At 41.3% G+C, this 18,835-nt stretch overlaps 1 protein-coding gene and 1 long non-coding RNA gene across 2 annotated transcripts in view; one reads left to right on the plus strand and one right to left on the minus strand.

Annotated features, from left to right (window-relative positions):
• The window catches only part of ZDHHC2 (zinc finger DHHC-type palmitoyltransferase 2), a 57,727-nt gene that overhangs the window by 8,199 nt on the left and 30,693 nt on the right, over positions 1-18,835 (minus strand). Inside the window, exons 4-10 of the mRNA XM_036296597.1 lie at positions 16,658-16,778; positions 14,541-14,610; positions 13,749-13,781; positions 11,675-11,795; positions 9,375-9,507; positions 4,125-4,251; positions 3,734-3,826 (exon numbers count right to left, since the gene is read on the minus strand). Of these exons, the coding sequence (XP_036152490.1) occupies positions 3,734-3,826; positions 4,125-4,251; positions 9,375-9,507; positions 11,675-11,795; positions 13,749-13,781; positions 14,541-14,610; positions 16,658-16,778 (698 nt within the window). The remainder of the gene's footprint in view (positions 1-3,733; positions 3,827-4,124; positions 4,252-9,374; positions 9,508-11,674; positions 11,796-13,748; positions 13,782-14,540; positions 14,611-16,657; positions 16,779-18,835) is intronic.
• LOC118649493 lies at positions 4,141-11,654 on the plus strand. The gene is made up of 2 exons (XR_004965669.1): positions 4,141-4,276; positions 9,972-11,654. It is a non-coding gene; the product is annotated as an uncharacterized LOC118649493 (long non-coding RNA).

An 18,835-nucleotide genomic window follows, 5' to 3' on the forward strand; every position in this document is an offset into this window, starting at 1 on the left:
ATCCAGAACCACAGGAAGGCTGGCTGAGTGGAAATTCTACAACTAGAAGGAAAGAGAAAAACATACCGAGACTCAGAGGAGGCGCAGTGCGGAAGTAAAATACTAAGGTACAGAGGCGCACAAGGAGCGGGCTGGCGGCTGAGGGTGCAGTTGTCGTTTCAATCAGGAGGGAGTCTCAGGCTCTGAGCTCCAGTTCCGGGTGAGTCCCTGGGGACCCAGACTCATACAGGAGAAGCGGGACTGTCTGGCATCGGTCGGAACTCGAGGGCAGCTTTCTCTCCGAAGGGCTTACAGCGATTGCCCAGACACTGAGAAGTGGGGCCTCTGAGAGCAGCCATAACTGCTAGCCCCGCCCTGTTGATCCCGTGGGACCCGCCCCGCCCAAGCCCTGCAGGGAGGCTTTTGCTGGATAGCCTAAGGCAGAGGCTAGATTAGCACCTCCCTAGAGATCCAGGAGCCAGTGTACCCAGAGGTCAGAGTGGGACCATCCAGTTTGCAGCTCCGTGGAACCATAAAGGACACACTCAGGGGGCAGACTCAGTGAGCACCAAAGCCCCATTGAAGCAAGTCTTGCCCCAGAGGGGTGTCTCCAGCACAGAAGTTCTCCCAGTGCAGACACAGCTGATTCTCACAGCCAATTGGCCTGGAGGTCAATTCCTCCCAGTAATACCTACAACAATCAAGACTTAACTACAACAAGACTGTGCACAAAGACCACAAGGGGGTGCACCAAGAGTGTCCTCCTCAGGTAATTGGGGAGGCTGAACCACTGGGCCCTAGAGGACACTTAGCACAGAAAACCACTTTATCAACACAGGGAAGCATAAAAAATGTGGAGACAAAGAAAAAGGACATAAATTCCAGAAATGGAGGAAAGCAAAATGCTGGATATAAAGTTCAAAACCACACTTTTAAGGTTTTTCAAGAATTTTCTAGAAACTGCAGATAAACTTAATGAGACCTACAAGAAATCTAATGAGACCCTCGAGGTTGTGATAAAGGACCAACTAGAAATTAAGCATACACTGACTGAAATAAAGAATATTATACAGATTCCCAACAGCAGACTAGAGGATCCCAAGAATCAAGTCAAAGATTTGAAATACGAAGAAGCAAAAAACACCCAACCAGAAAAGCAAAATGAAAAAAGAATCCAAAAATACAAAGATAGTGTAAGGAGCCTCTGGGACAGCTTCAAGCGTACCAACATCTGAATTATGGGGGTGCCAGAAGAAGAGAGAGAGCAAGATATTGAAAACCTATTTGAAGAAATAATGACAGAAAACTTCCCCTACCTGGTGAAAGAAAGAGACTTACAAGTCCAGGAAACACAGAGAACCCCAAACAAAAGGAATCCAAAGAGGACCCACACCAAGACACATCATAATTAAAATGCCAAGAGCAAAAGACAAAGAGAGAATCTTAAAAGCAGCAAGAGAAAGAAACTCAGTTACCTACAAGGGAATACCCATACGACTGGCAGCTGATTTCTCAACAGAAACTTTGCAGGCCAGAAGGGAGTGGCAAGAAATATTCAAAGTGATGAATACCAAAAACCTACAACCAAGATTACTTTATCCAGCAAAGCTATCATTCAGAATTGAAGGTCAGATAAAGAGCTTCACAGATAAGAAAAAGCTAAATGAGTTCATCACCACCAAACCAGTATTATATGAAATGCCGAAAGGTATCCTTTAAGAAGAGGAAGAAGAAGAAAAAGGTAAAGATACAAATTATGAACAACAAATACACATCTATCAACAAGTGAATCTGACAATCAAGTGAATAATCTGATGAACAGAATGAACTGGTGATTATAATAGAATCAGGGGCATAGAAAGGGAGTGGACTGACTACTCTTGTGGGGGAAAGGGGTAAGGGGGATGCGGGAAGAGACTGGACAAAAATCGTGCACCTATGGATGAGGACAGTAGGTGGGGAGTGAGGGCGGAGGGTGGGGCGGGAACTGGGAGGAGGGGAGTTATGGGGGGAAAAAAGAGGAACAAATGTAATAATCTGAACAATAAAGATTTAATTAATAAAAAAATAAATTAAATAAAACTAGATTTTGCTGCACTAAAGTAAAGAAAACCATTAACATTTAGCTCCTGAGGAGTTTTCAAGCCAAAACTCTCAGAGCATGACCCAAAATACTCTGGTGCCTTTGAATGTCCCTGTGAAGCACATTGAAATCCCTCATTGACAGGGAGTATGGTCTATTCATAGCTCCCTCTAGGGATGGGGTGGTAAATAGGTTTCATCTCTGGACAATTTAAAATAATTTGGAATGGCCGCCAGGATCACTGCTTTGAGACGCATTCTGGGGTCAGGCCAGGCTGCAGAGGAGAACTGTTGGCAATAAGAAATCCACACTAGCCCTAGCCGGCTTGGCTCAGTGGATAGAGCGTCAGCCTGTGGACTGAAGGGTCCCAGGTCCAATTCCGTCCGGGGGCACATGCCTGGGTTGCGGGCTTGATCCCCCAGTAGGGGGCATGCAGGAATCGGTGATTCTCTCTCATCATTGATGTTCCTATCTCTCTTTCTTTATCCCTTCCTCTCTGAAATCAATAAAGAAATATATTTTAAAAAAAAGAAAGAAAGAAATCCGCAATAGACAGGGGGAGCGCAGGTATAGGTGCATGCGCACTGCATTCTGGCACCTAAGAAACTTTCTAAAATTTAACTAAGAATGCTATCATGGTTATGCTTTTGCTATTGGATTTCATTAAAAATCAGAAGTATGTCATATTCAAATAACTCCGTCTTAACGATATAAAAATTAGTTTTAAAAACTTGTTCATATATGTATAGCATTTTAAACGTTTAAGTAGTTTTGCCTTTTGCCAGTTAGCAGCCAAGTCAGAATCAAATTTCAGGTTTTCCTTAGATTCTTAACAGACTAGAACCAAAATAGACTTAAAACACTGTCAAAAGTCTCCCGACTTTAATACATTCCCAAGAGCCCTTCCCTTCTCTCAGAAGAAATGGCTCAGATAATGCCCAGAGGTCTGTAAAGAGCAGCAGGAATAGGGTGCACATTGCTAACAAAACTGCTAACAAAAGAGCAGGTGTCTGGGATCCCATTCGTCCTCCTGAGGCCTGACTCAGGGAAGTTTCCTGATCTTTTTACAAGTTACCTGGGGAGTTAGAGGAAAGTCCACCTGGATCGGCTCACCTGATCGCCAGGCAAGCTGATCTGGGCTTACTTTTTTTTCTCTTTTAAGTACAATTTTTTTTAAATAGTTTTTTTTATTAATTTCAGAGAGGAAGGAAGAGGGAGAAAGAGATAGAAACATCAACAATGAGAGAGATTCATTGATTAGCTGCCTCCTGCACGCTCCCCACTGGGGATCGAGCCCACAGCCTGGGCATGTGCCCTTGACCAGAATCGAACCTGGGACCCTTTAGTCCACAGGTCGATGCTCAATCCACTGAGCCAAACCAGCTAGGGCTTAAGTACAATATCTTTTTTAAAAAATCACAATATGCTTCAGTCAACTAAAATGTTTAGAGAATTAACAACCTGTTTACACACCACCCAGATTAATAACAGAATTTTTCAAGTATAACTAAAGCTCCTGATTTTTTCCTCCCTTCTTCATTCCAAATAGAAACCACTGTAGTGAATTCTCTTATATTCTTAAAACTTTTCAAAGAATCATGTAACCCAAGGACAGGTGAGGATAACATATGTTATTGGAAAGTGAAGTAGAAAAGAACAACATGAGATTACTTTTTCGAAGCTGGATTCAGTCCTGCAGGCATGGACAGCTGTTCAGGATCTTGGTTCACAAGGCAAGTTGGGAAGGAGCAGCCATCGCCGAGACTATAATGGAAACAAACACTTACAACGGAGCCACGAAAACGCCAACAGAGTGAGACTCTGTTACAGCGCTCACGTCTGCGAGCAGAACACAGTTCCGTGATGGGCCAAACGTGTGCCAGACACTGATTTCAATACAGTCTGTATAGGGAGGTGAGGAGTTAATTTATTTCCACATTGGTACAACAGTGAATCATAAAATAGTACGCTAAAAAACAGGAGGTCCTGTGCAGAATCATACAGTCCCTTTGCTGGATTACTTTCATTGGTTTAATACCGGAAACATTTCACAACGAAATACCTTGAAAACACGGGTAGCAACCAGTACTTCTTCTCATCACCAAAAACCTGTCGCATATTTTTACTGAAACCCAAGCTGAATCCATTCTTATCTGTTCCATGTCGAAATACAGGACTTCTAAAAGCCTCTAAAAAAGACAGCAGAGCAATCACGTGAGTAATGAACATTAACTAGTAACCCGTACCTTTAGAAGTGATTGAGTTAAATGAGGGCACTCGAAAATCAATGGCTAACCCCCTGAGGACTTATGTGCCGACCAGCAGCTCAGCAATGAAGATTGCCTGTACCGCTTTAAAAGGATCTAATGATTACATTTACTTTAATTTCTAAGTAACCTTTTAACTATTATAGCAGCAGATGGGCATTGCAGAAAACTAGAAAATACAAAAAGCAAGTAATTTACATCTTCTAATTCTTTTTTAGATACATGGGTGGATGGATATAGATATATACAAATCTACATAGGTTTTAACTCAAATGAGACCATACATACATTCTATAGCCTGAATTTTATAGTATGTTCCATTTTACAATTTCATTGAATTGTACCTTTTTTCCCAGCTAACCCAAAATATACTTTAAAGCTGGTTTGTCCAAACCAAGATCCAATGCAGAATCATACCCTGTGTGTGGTTATGCCTACACTGCATATGGAAGCTGAGGCGCAGAGAGGCTGTGGGACTTGCCCAAGATCACACAGGAAATAAATGATCACACAGGAAGTAAATATCAGCATGCAACCTGAACAAGGCCAGCAATGTTCTTCCCATGCTTCATTTTTTTCTGAGATGTAAAAATATAAAATTTTATTTTTTGACTATGAATAAACGCATGAGTATAATGAGTTCTGTCCATCATGTAAAAAAGAAAACTCTAATTAGCAGAGTGAAGGTACTAAAAATACGTGGCAATTTCCAAGTTCCTTAGCATTTATCCCCCTAAGTCAGTGATGGCGAACCTATGACACGCGTGACAGAGGTGACACACGAACTCATTTTTTTGGTTGATTTTTCTTTGTTAAATGGCATTTAAATGTATAAATTAAGTATCAAAAATATAAGTCTTTGTTTTACTATGGCTGCAAATATCAAAAAATTTCTATATGTGACACGGCACCAGAGTTAAGTTAGAGTTTTTTAAAAATGCTGACATGCCGAGCTCAAAAGATTCGCCATCACTGCCCTAAGTTATATAGCTTTATGTATAACACAGGTTTATAACTGGAGGACCACATTGTAGGAAATCCTTTTGGTGTTACAAGTTCAATCTACAAGCTTGAGGAGTTAAAAGCTTCTAGAAGCAATTCATTTACTTTTGATAAATTAAAATTTAATTGTCCAACATCTATTTTGAAAGTAAGATACTTTGTTTAGAAATTACTTTATTATACCAATTGTCACCCTAATAGATCTGCTATAAGATTTCACCTGAATATTAAAAATTGTCATTCATTGGCCACAATTAATCTTCACTGACAATTATAATCATGGAATCTCACTGTTTGAAGTGTCCTTTGAGATCATAAGTCCTGGCTGTATTCCCAAACTCCCAACCTTAGTCTAGAAAACTCCAGTTAGCTTAGTCCCTGCTTACTCAGCAAACCTCATAGTATATATTTTTTTGTTTTTTAGCTTTCTATGTATCAACCATGTGGGTAGTGTCTCAAACATTGCTAGGTCTCTTCCTACAGACTTCTGTAAAAATTGAGGTGAAATTTATAGAACATCGTGCACTGCTGGTGGGAATGCAGACTGGTGCAGCCACTGTGGAAAACAGTATGGCGTTTCCTCAAAAACCTAAAAATTGAACTTCCATTTGACCCAGTGATCCCACTTCTAGGAATATATCCCAAGAAACTAGAAACACCAATCAGAAAGGATATATGCACCCATATGTTCACAGCAGCACAATTGACCATAGCTAAGATCTGAAAACAGCCTAAGTGCCCATCAGCAGATGAGTGGATTAAAAAACTGTGGTATATCTACACAATGGAATACTACGCTGCTGTAAAGAAGAAGGAATTCTTACCATTTGCAACAGCGTGGATGGAACTGGAGAGCATTACGCTAAGCAAAATAAGCCAGTCAGAGAAAGATAAATATCACATGGTCTCACTCATTTGTGGCATATAATGAACAACATAAACTGATGAACAAAAACAGATCCAGAGACAGAGAAGCATCAATCAAACCACCAAACTTCAGAAGGAAGGTAGGGGAGGGTGGGGGGAAGGGGGAGAGATCAACCAAAGGACTTGTATGCATGCATATAAGCCTAACCAATGGACACAGACACCAGGGGGGTGAGGGCATGAGTGGGAGGAAGAGGGGGTAATGGGGGGATAAGGACACATATGTTATACCTTAACCAATAAAGAAAAAAATTTTAATAACTTTAAAGCGCATAATTCAGTGACATTTAGTACATTCATGATTTTCTGCAGCTTCCACCTTTATCAAGTTCCAACATATTTTCTTCACCCCAGAGGAAACCAGTAGGCAGTCACATGTGGTAGCATGTTTCAGTACTTCATTCCTTTCTATGGCTGAATACTATTCCACTGGAATATATGTAACCATATTTTTCCTATCCATTCATCCTTTGATGGGAATGTGGATTGTTTCCACCTTTTGGCTAATGCAAATAGTACTGCTATGAACATTGATATACAAATTATCTGCTGATTGCTGTTTTCCATTATTTTGGGTATATACCTAAGACTGGAATTGCTGGGTCATATGGTAATTCTATATTTAACATTTTGAGGAATTGCCAAACTGTTCTCACAGTGACCGCACACTTTTATATTCCCACCAGCAATATGTGAAGGTTCCAAATTTGCCACATCCTCACAAAAGCTTGTGGGTTATTTTTAATATCCATCCAAGTGGTACTCTCTGTGGTTTTGATTTTTATTTCCCTAATAAATAATAATATGGAGCATGTTTTTAGGTATTTGTTGGCCATTTGTATATTTTCTTTAGAGAAATGTCTTTTTAAATGTCTATTGAAATCCTTTGCAAATTTTTAAACTGGGCTTGTTTCTCTTGTTGTTGAGTTGTAATATTTACATATTCTGGATACTCGGCCCTTGGACATATGATTTACAAATATTACTCTGAAAGACACTATTCATTCCTCATTGGATGGTCTTGGTATCCCTGTTAAAAATCAATTGGCCAGCCAAAACCGGTTTGGTTCAGTGGATAGAGCGTCAGCCTGCGGACTGAGAGGTCCCAGGTTAGATTCCGGTCAAGGGCATGTACCTGGGTTGCGGGCACATCCCCAGTAGGAGGTGTGCAGGAGGCAGCTGATCGATGTTTCTCTCTCATCGATGTTTCTAACTCTCTATCTCTCTCCCTTCCTCTCTGTAAAAGATTAATAAAATATATTTAAAAAAAAAATCAATTGGCCAAAGATGTGTAAGTTTAGCTCTGGACTCTCAGTTCAATTTCATTAGTCAACATCTCTATCCTTATACCAGCACCACAATGTTTTGATCACTGTAGATTTGCAGCAAGTTCTGAAAATAGTGAGAACTTTGTTTTATTTTTTGGTGGATGTTGTTTTCGCTATGTGGGGCCCTTAATGTTTTCTATATATATGATCATGTCATCTGTGAAAAAGAATAGTTTTAACTTCCTTTCCAATTTGGACATTTTTCTGGGTTAATTTCTCTAACTAGAATTTCCAGTGGTGTTAAAAGCAGCAGAAAGACGCCATCCTTGTTTTGTTCCTGATCTTAAAGGTTTTTCTTTCTCACCACTGAGTGCAATATCAGTTGTGGGGCTCTCATAAAGCCCTTTATCAGATCAAAGAAGTTCCCTCCTATTCTTAGTGTGTTAAGTGCTTTTATCATGAAAGGTATTATATTTTGTCAAACACGTTTTTTGTATCAGTTGAGATAATCATTTGGTTTTTCCCCTTCTATTAATGTGATATATGATGTTTGTTCTAGTGAACACCTTTGTATTCCTGGGATAAATCTTGATAACGGCATATGGTCCTTTTAATATGCTGCTGGATTTGGTTTGCTTGTATTTTATTGAGGATTTTTGCATTTGTGTTCCTAAGGGATATTGCAGTTTTCATGTGATGTCTTTATCTGGCTTTGCAATTAGTGCAATGCTAACCTTAAAGCGTGAGTAGAAAGTGTTTCCTTCTAATTTTTTTGGCAGAGTTTGAGAAGAACTGGTGTTAATCTTCTTGAATGTCTGCCTGAATTTACCAGTGAGGCCCTCAAGTCCTGGGCTTTTCTTTGTTGGGAGGTACTTGGTTACTGATTCAACTTCCTAACTTGCTCCTGGTCTATTCAGATTTTTTATTTCTTCTTGAGTCAGACTGGTAGTTTATGTGTTTCTAGAAATTGTACATTTCATCTAGGTTACCTAATTTTTTGATGTACAAATGTTCATGGTTTCTCTTATAACCTTTTTGATTTCTATAAAGTTGGTAGTCCCCACTTTCATTTCTGATTTTCATAATTTGAGTCTTCTCTTTTTTTTATTTCTAGCGATAGGCCTGTCAAATTTATTATTTTCAAAGAACCAACTATTGATTTCATTGGATCTTCTATCTTTAAATTCTCTATTTTCATTATCTCCTCTCTAATCTTTATCATTTCCTAACTTTGGCTGGCTTTGGGTTAACTGCTCTTATTTTTATAGTTCTTAAAGTGTGAAGTTATTGATTTGAGATTTCTCTTTTCTTAATGTAAGCATTTATTAGTTACATATTTATTTTCCTCTATTTTCACAGCATCCCCCTCTGTCAGGCTTTTGAACATACTGTTTTCTCTGCCTGAGATGTTCAAGCTCTTTCCATGACTGACTTCTTAGGTTAAATATGTATTATTTTGGTGAGTTCTTCCCTGATCACTCTTCTAAACAGGCACCCTTCTCTCACCCTCAGCCCTTGATATATACCTCGGGATCCTATTTGTTTCCTTTAAAGTACTTTGCCTGTTGTAATTACTTTTATGTTTAATTACTGGTTTTTCTATGCCCTTCACCAGGCTGTTCAGCCCTTACTCACCACTGCATATACACAATGTTTTACATGTGATAAACAGCAAAAAAATTACATGAGTAAATCTGTTTGTGTCTAAGTCACATCCCACAAAACAATGTGGGGAATAGGAATAATTTTTACCACTTCAGGACAGACAGGCATTTACTCATATGGCAACGTTTGATGAGTATCTATTTATGTACTTAAGTTCTTTTAACTACAAAATTGCATACTCACCTAATGTAGACTTATTTTTGCTGACTAGCCAACAATGATAGCCAAACAGAGAAGACAAGCTGACAGAAAACATAGCTGCAGCAAAGAATAAAAACATAATATGGAACTTGGCTTGAGTATCTGGTAGACCATTCTATAAAGAAAGGAAGAAAATGAAATGTTTTGTCAAAGGAATAAGCATTCCCCTACTTTTATAAGTAAGATTTTTTTTTCTTAAAATATTTCTTAAATTTAGATATGGAGAAAGATACATGGCTTTATGTTAAAACTTTGAGAAAAAACATATAGCATCAGATTAAAATAAATGTTTATTGGAATATGAATATATATGGAAAATATATTCAAACTTGGGGTATTTATTTTGTTTGGCATAACTGAATCATAGAAAAACTGTGGTAATATGAGTGTAAATTATAACAGAAGAAAGCAAGGTATAAGGAACTATAAAATTTACTTTTGAATTTACTACTTGAATACGTTTTGTAACATACTACATATTTATAAATGATTAAATAAATTTATTAAAGTGCCAAAAATGAAGGTTGACTGGCACAATTTAGCTACTATACTCACCAATGTTTTACTTTACTACGACAGCATCTACTACAAGAACACATACAACAACACATCCACAGTAATGCTTCAGGCTATTGTAAACAAGAGCATCACAGAAAAGATAAACAGGAGAGCATAACGCCGGTGTAAAATAAACCTTACGTCACTCTGTGACAAAAGAGGCCATCTCAAAGCAAAACCAGCGTGACTCTCATTGTGTTATTGCCCAGGGACACCCGGCTCTATCTAGAACGGTAGGTTTGGGGCTACGGATGCTCAGTGACGCACCAGAGCTGCCAGGAGGCGTCTCCTTCTGATAGAAGGGAATACTGCACCCACACCCACCCTGCGGATCTGTCAGACTGACAGGTCACAAGACCTCACCGGGAGCTTTTGACAGCAGTCCTCACAGTGAAAACCCTGGCTACTCCTTTACAAATATATTTGTGGTTGGGACTAAAGCTATTCACAGGAGCGAGGAGCGTGGGGTGACATCTCTCAGACATTCCTCAGGGATCATTCCTCTACTGCACAGTGAAGGTCTACTTGATGCTGAGAGCCTGTCCACACGCCTATGTACCCCTAGTGCTCAGCCATGAAGTGGCACATAGTAGATGCTCAATAAATCTCTGGTACTGAATGTGATTAAAATCCCGTCCCGCATGAATGACCTGGCAATTAGGAAAGTCTTACCAAATAAAGAATAATTTCATGAAAATAATAAAGCAATTCTGGCAGGGGATGACTTTTTTTGTTGTTGTTTGGTATTCACGAGGAGTATCTTTGAATATTTAAAATACTCAATTTTAATTTTGTTTTGCTTGCATTTAAGGTAAATAGTGCAGAAAACAAATGAATTAACTAAAGCCTAATCAAGCAATACCTAGTAAAAATTCGGGCATTTTAGATATAAGTTTAAAAAAAATAATCTTTTTACACATAAAGAAAACACTTCTATTTAGAAAAGCTAAAAAAAAAAAAATCTTCTTAGTCAATTCTTGTTATTTCAGTGGTTGTGCTCTATAAAGCTGCCATGAGCACTGGCTTCCTCCCAGGGAAAACACTGGGAAGGTTCCTGCGAGCCTCCAGTCATACTTTTGTCAGCAGAACTATTTATTCATAACCTGGTTTTCTGTGCTTCTGTGCCTGAAGACACAGTATCGACAGCTTATTCAACATTTATTGTTGATTCACTGACACAGAACTCACACCCAACGTCACTATGACTCACGCCTGAAGGACGCTTACCCGACACACAGATTTTCTCCATAAAGCACCTCACACGAGTGCTCAGAAACACCGACAGTACTTCAGCACTGTTCTTGAAGAGCATTTTAAACAGAAATGACCAACACAAAGCACAACAATGCAAAAAAAACCAAAAAAACAAAAACGTGGCATTAAGTAGAGTGAAAAGCACAGCGTGTCACAATATGGGAGCTGAGACAAGAAGGCAGCGTCTCCTTGTTTTATCTCCTTGCTTGACATGCACATGGGGCACGCACATTCCTGGCCACCCCGTGCATGTCTGCAAATGGCCACAAAAGCTCTGTGAGTTCTGGTTTTGGGTAACAGAGAAACGTTAGCAAGATGTGAATTCACAAACACAGAATCTGCAAATAATGAGGACTGACTATAAATGAGCTCAAGTCTATAAAATCAGTGTCTGAAATAATTCACTAACGAAAAACTGTACTATATACTTTTATATACCAAAAAAAAAAATCAACACGGTAATGACTTACTGTCCAAAATTTGATAAAATACTGTAAATCCGTAGCAGCAATAAAAAGGCAGTACAGCAGGGAATAAGCCAAGAAAAGGAGGAAAAATTTATAATTTGAAAATCCAACACAATTGTTCACCCTGTTGATAAAACAGAAAACATTTTTGATGAGTTTTACATTTTTTAGCACAGGTATACATATGGCCAACCTTAACACAGCGTTTAGTTTTTATCATTTAAAGTGTACTGGCAAATCTTACGTGTCCTTCGTAAGATTTCTTTCCACATACACACGTTCAAAATATCCGTTCCACTGAAAAGGAACTCTGTGTTTCGATTTCTCAAATTTGACGCGTAATATCGCTTTAATCGATAAAGAACCATATAACTATACAGTTAACCCTTGAACCAACGGGTTGGAACTGCACGGGTCCACTTAGGCACAGGTTGTTTTTCAAGAAATATACAGTCGGCACTCTGTAACCCCAGTTTATTTGAAACAAGAAGGGAGAAAATTCAAAAAAGCATGTGCTCTTAACTAGCCTCCCACTGGTTGAGTGGCCTCACGAAGCAGGAATGCCCTGGCACTTCGGGACGCCAGGCTAGTGAGGTGAGCAAACGCCCAGGTGGAAGAGGGCCCTCAGGCAGAGCAGCAAAGACTGAGGTGTTGGGGTGGGGGGACGGGGGGGGGGGGGAGCTGTCAGCGGGCATGGGGACTGCCCCGCAGGTGCAGTGGACTCAGGTGGGTTGTGGGGAGACAGTGGGCACTGACAGCATGTGCCATGGGAGGGTCAGCAGAGGGATACGCAGAGGATCAGGCTGCTTATCACTGAAGGCACAGGGGCACTGCTTGCCGAGAATGAGAGCAGAATGAATGCAACGGGGGTGGGGGGGAGGAAGAGTGAGGACAGCTAAAGAATGCTGCCCTAACCGGTTTGGCTCAGTGGATAGAGCGTCGGCCTGCAGACTCAAGGGTCCCAGGTTCGATTCCGGTCAAGGGCATGTACCTTGGTTGCAGGCACATCTCCAGTGGGGGGTGTGCAGGAGGCAGCTGATCGATGTTTCTCTCTCATCGATGTTTCTAACTCTCTATCCCTCTCCCTTCCTCTTTGTGAAAAAATCAATAAAAATATATTTAAAAAAAAAAAAAGAATGAACATAATGAAAACTAATACACAACGGAGGATATTTAGTGAAGTCGTTTTTGGGAAGAACATCGTTCTTATAGGCGTTAAGGAGCTTTATAACCTGTTAAAGGAGAACATCTGCACAGACAGTAGCAAAAGGCAGCCCGGGGAGGGCTACAGAAGACAGGAAACCGGACGTCCCCCTGCTGTTCCTGCAACTGAGATCATCACTCTCTGTAGGTCTATGCTTCAACCTACCACTGGCACAGGCTCCTCAAGCGCCACCCCTGGAGAAGATGAGGCTCATGGAATATCATGCTCAGTGTGCAAGCCAACCTGGCTGGCAACCTCAGCGTGACTGGCAAAGGAGCGTGCACACGGGGTGGTAACTTACAGGGAAAGGTAGAGAACACCTTCAGTAGATAATGAGGCCTTTCGAATACTCTATTAAGACACCCAATTTCCTGACTTAGGAATATTTTTTAAAATATTAACGAATTCTAAGTGGAAACCCTTATTTCAACAGTATGTGTGTATTTTTGCATACTTGTTATTCTACTCCCTAATGCCAAGTTTTATGTAAAATAAACTGTTAAAGCTTTAGATTAATTATTAGAAATTTCCAGTGAGGTATTGTGTTTATATATACATTTTGGTATAATTTCTGAGGAGTATTTTAGAATTTCTATGTTTATGCATGTGCATACAAAGAAAACCATTTGTTCTCAGAAAATATGAGAAGCTAACTTTTAAATTGGTAAGCTACTGGTTTTAAAATTATTCATGGAAATTCTCCTGAATAAAGACTCTTGAACTAATTAAGCAAATATCAGAAATTAAATCCGAAAGTACCTCCTAGATCAGCTAAGGCAAAATTTCATTTATAAAAAGATTTAAACAGATAAATGATTTTATTTATTAAGTTAGAAGGGACAGAAACCGGTTTAAGCATAGAGCCAGACTTACCATGGGCAATGATGGTCCATCTTCAAAATACATCTAAAAAAAAACATATACACAAAACTCAACACCCCATGGAAACTTAGTCCCACTGAATTATTAAAAAATATATATGTTATTTCAAAAGGGTTGTAGCAAGTAAAATATTGCAAAATTATTTACTTATTTAAAAACTGAATAATAGGAGGAGGCAGAGGCTGGGTGGAGGTAGGTAAGGAGCAGGAAAGAGGGGAACATCTGTAATAAGTGTCAATAATAAACAAAATAAAAATAGAATAATAGCGAAAGTCCTCATCTAAAATAGAGACAGTAGCTACTTCCAGTTATGATGCAATAATAGAACTTTCAACTGAAACAACGCAATGAGTTCAGATACAAGTATCTGACGCTGAAGAACGTGCAACATGTCAACGGATATAAAGGAAGTCCGGGTGAAACTTGTCCTTTCCTTTCCATCCTTAGGCCAAGCTATTCTACTGCTCTTGTGGTGGCACGAAGTATGTAATAACACCTGACCGTCACAGTCAACTGGGAGAGGGTCACAGAAGAAACACTTACCACATCGAGCCAGCCAAGTCTGAGCTGCTAAACATCATGCAGGACATTCATGCCAGTGTGAATCGGGGGAAGGGGACAACTGATTTTGGCCCTAAACCACACTCGTTACTAACGCAAGCGATCGTGCCAATTCCATTTCCTCAAGAAAGGTGTGAGAACATGAGCAAGGAGAGAAGGAAACAGTCTGGAAAACAGTGAGAAGAGAAACACACTCAATGGGAGAAATGAAGGTTTTCTTACTTGTCACAGACGGAGCAGTGGTGGCAGCGGTCTGGTTTTATCAGCTGGCATCGGTCACAGTATCGGATTGCTGTGAACAAAGAGCTCCACTTAGCCTTCGACGGAACAGCGCACTGAACATGCGATTACCTGGCGCCCGTCATCTATTCCAGTTTAAATTCTAAACAACATTCCAAATTTACATTCGGTAAAACTGAGATAGTCGACTCCGTTTAAATACAAACACGGAGAAGACTGGCCCACAGTCTCAGTTCTCCGGAGAGGTTTCCCAAGGACGGGGATCTTCAGGGGAAATGTTTCTAGGGCAGCGGTCGCCAACCGATGGTCTGTGAGGCCCTAAAGGTTGGCGCCGCTGTTCTAGGGCATCCTCAAGTGTCAGTGGTTATCTATCTATCTATCTATCTATCTATCTATCTATCTATCTATCTATCTATCTATCTATCTACCTACCTACCGTAAGGCTCAAAAGGTTCATGGAAATATGTCCGTTTCCATCTGAGTAAACAGAATGTCTCTCTCCATGAAACCAATGATTTTCTGCACCCGCCAGGATAACCGAGAGGAGACAACCACATTTTAGAAATGTTATGCAAACCTAATTTTAGAAATTTGTGAATAAACTCTCTTGATCGCTTACATTGAGAAAGGTCTCACACCTTCTGTGTTGAGCGTGGTACAAGCTTAGAAGTGAGAATTAGAAGAAGTACTCCCAATAAGAATTTCAATCCCTGTAACGGGAGACCTGATCCTCCCTTCTCCAATACAGGCAGCAAAGGCAGCTATGAATGACACAGTTGGAGAGGCTATTTCAGTCCGCAGGCATCTCACAGGAGGGAGGCAGCTACCAAAGTTACAGGAAAGCAGCTATTACGGGGGCAGTCCAGTAGGATCACTTACAAATGTAAAATTTGGAAAAAATACTCGCCATAAGTAATTACCAAGGTTATGTCAAGCTAATGCTATAACCTCTGAAAAAGAAAACAGTTGCTATGAACTAAGAATAAGACGTGCTTTTCTTAGACCACAAGGTCTAAAGGGAGTTGTTTTCAGTGTTGAAATGAGTCCCTCATTACCCCTCACACCTTTCCTTTTTCAGGAATTGCAGGGATCAACAGCGTGGCCTTGCTGCTCAGCCTGGGAGTGAAGACGCCCACGGGTGCCCTCCCCGTGACCCTCCAAGGTCTCCCTGGCTCCTGCCCAGTATGAAGGTGAAATGCGGTGCTGTCCAGAGAAATATAACGGGAGCTACATGTGTGCTTTTAAGCTCTCCAGGAGCTACCTTAAAAAAACTAAAGAGAAAGTCGTATCTTCTAGGTTTTTCCATACCAGCTCTTTGAAACCTGAAATGTATTTAACACTCACAGTTACACTGTCAGTGCTCTGTAGCCACAAGGGACTAGCAGACCGTCAATGGGCACCACAGTCTAAAGTCACAAAATCTCCAGGTGACGTCTGGTGGACAACGCTAGATCCTCCCTGGCTGGTGATTATCTGTACTTTAAAGTACACAAGGAAAAACTTTCAAACCAAAGTGGGCGGTAACTCACTGGAAATCAAAACAACGTAAAAATAAGTTTTTTGTTTCGAGTCTTTTAATTAGATAGCTGTTAAATTATCTTAAAAATCTCACCCAAGTAAAAGAGATTTGTTATTTAAGTTGCATTTGTTAAAAAATTACCATAAATTTTAAAGATGAAAAACTGTACCAATATTTTACGTATGTTCCTATATATTGTGTATAATTTCTGTTTTAAAGGTATGTAAGATTATATGTTATAGATCTTGCTCCCTTAAATTAAATTAAATGACAACAGGACAATCTTAAATTCAACCTTTAACAACGACTACTACTACAAATCAAGATTTCAGCATGTCATGGAGTCACAGCACACAGGCAGGATAGATGGACAATCCATTGTGACCTGGTTGTGATCTCTGTGCCACAGTGGTACGCGTGTTCCCATTGTGGTTCATGGAACTGTGCAGTAAAGACTTCACAGCCATCCAAGACCTAGCACAATGTTTCTCAATGAGTGTCTGCCAGTTTCAAGGACATACATATGCTCTCCCACAGTCACCACAAGCTCCTGTGCGGAGCACTGATTATCGACCTCTACCTCCAGACATGGTCCTAGTGTAGATGGGAAGGTCCTTGGCTGCTCGCCGGAGAACTTCCTGATGGGCTTCTCCCCTCGGCTCTCTCTCCAGCAACTCTTTCTCTGCGTAAGAGAGGTGGAACTGGGGAACAGATTTAAATGTTAATCAGTATTTTCAAAGAAATGATAACACATATTGATCTACTAATCCAGAAGAAGGCATTTATAAAATGTTAATGGCATACAGTCTATAAATTCAGAAAGGTAATAGAGTTTGAGATCTGGGCTAGTCTGTTAACCTTGCAGGTGAATAGTTTATGCATCTAGAAAGTAGAATAATAATCCTCCTATCTAATAAAAGAGAAACATGGTAATTAGCGTACCACCACTACCCTTCCCACTGGCTAATCAGGGCAATATGCAAATTAACTGCCAGCCAAGATGGCGGCCGGCAGCCAGGCAACTGGAAACTAACATGAGGCTTGCTTGCTTTAGTGACGGAGGACTCCAACGTTCCCCGCCTGCCGCTGCAGGCCTCTGAGCTGCAACTCTAAGCAACTATGTAACATATATAGAAGCTAAACAAAACCCCAGAAACCTGCTTTAGTCCGCCGGGCTTCAGCCAGCAGGATCGCAACATTGTAAGCAAAGGCCAGAAACTTACTTTCAGCAGCAGAGGCCTAAGAGCTGGAGCCAAGCCTCAAAGCTAAAGCTGGCCCAGAATAAAAAAAAAGAAAAAGAAAAAAAAGGAGCGGTTGGGAGCTTCAGTCACCCCCAGCCTGAAAACAGCCCTCAGCCGCTCACCCAGACTGGCCAGGCACCCCAGTGGGGACCCCCACCCTGAAGGGTGTGTGACCAGCTGCAAACAGCCATCATCCCCTCACCCAGGCTGGCCAGGCACCTCAGTGGAGACCCCCACCCTGATCCAGGACACCCTTCAGGGCAAACCAGCCGGCACCCACCTGTGCACCAGGCCTCTACCCTATATAGTAAAAGGGTAATATGCCTCCCAGCACTGGGATCAGCGGAGCCGCGAGGCCTCCCGGCACGGGGATCAGTGTGACGGGGGCAGCGCCCAAACCCCTGATCGCCCTGCGGCTCTGTGTGTGACAGGGGGCGGGGCCACAACCTCCCTATCCACCCTGCTCTGTTCGTGACAGGGGAAGGCGCCCCAACCCCCTGATCAGCCCTGGTCTGTGCCTGATGGGGGGAGCTCCCCAACCCCCTGATCGCCCTACGGCTCTGTGTGTGACAGGGTGTGGCGCCCCAACCCCCCCCCCACCTCCCACGGGCCCTGCTCTGTGTGTGATGGGGTAGAGCCATAACCTCCCCATCGGCCCTGCCCTGAGTGTGACAGTGGCGGCGCCCCAACCCGCTGATCGGCCCTGCTCTGTGAATGACAGAGGGCGGCGCCCCAACCCCCTGATGGGCGCTGCTCTGTACGTGACAGGGGAAGGCTCCCCAACTCCCCAATCGGCCCTGCTCTGAGCCTGACCAGGGGCTGCACCTAGGGATTGGGCCTGCCCTCTGCCACCCGGGAGCAGGCCTAAGCCAGCAGGTCGTTATCTCCCAAGGGGTCCCAGACTGCGAGAGGGCACTGGCCGGCCTGAGGGACCCCCCTTCCCCCCCGAGTGCACAAATTTTTGTGCACCGGGCCTCTAGTCTATATATATAAAAGGCTAATATGCAAAGTGTCCCCTTGGGAGTTTGACTGGGAGACTACGAGTTAGATCACTCGCTATGACATGTGCTGACCACCAGGGGGCAGAACAAAGAAGGCCCAATTGGCCCTGATTGCTGGCCAGGCCTAGGAACCCTACCCATGCACGAATTTCACACACCAGGCCTCTCGTAATAATAATAATACCCACTTCCTCAGAGATATGTGAAACTCAAGAGGAACAGAATATGTAAAAGTGCTTTATAAACTGTGGAGTTCTATCCAAATATTAGTTATATTAATAGATAAATAGCACAAGAAACAACTTTGGTTCAACAGATGAATTTTTCAATTGGATATCATTAGGGACAAAAATAGAAACAAATCTATCATGCATGTTTTCTAACCTAAGTTTTAAATTAGGAATAATTATTACACAAATTCTAATACTCAAGACAGACTAATTGTTAATTTCACTTCTTGTACTGCCAATTTGGCCCAACCAATTAAAAAATAATTATCTGAGAAAAATAAGTTTT

This window comes from Myotis myotis, unplaced genomic scaffold (genome assembly GCF_014108235.1).
Source record: "Myotis myotis isolate mMyoMyo1 unplaced genomic scaffold, mMyoMyo1.p scaffold_m19_p_3, whole genome shotgun sequence".
NCBI lineage: Eukaryota > Metazoa > Chordata > Mammalia > Chiroptera > Vespertilionidae > Myotis > Myotis myotis.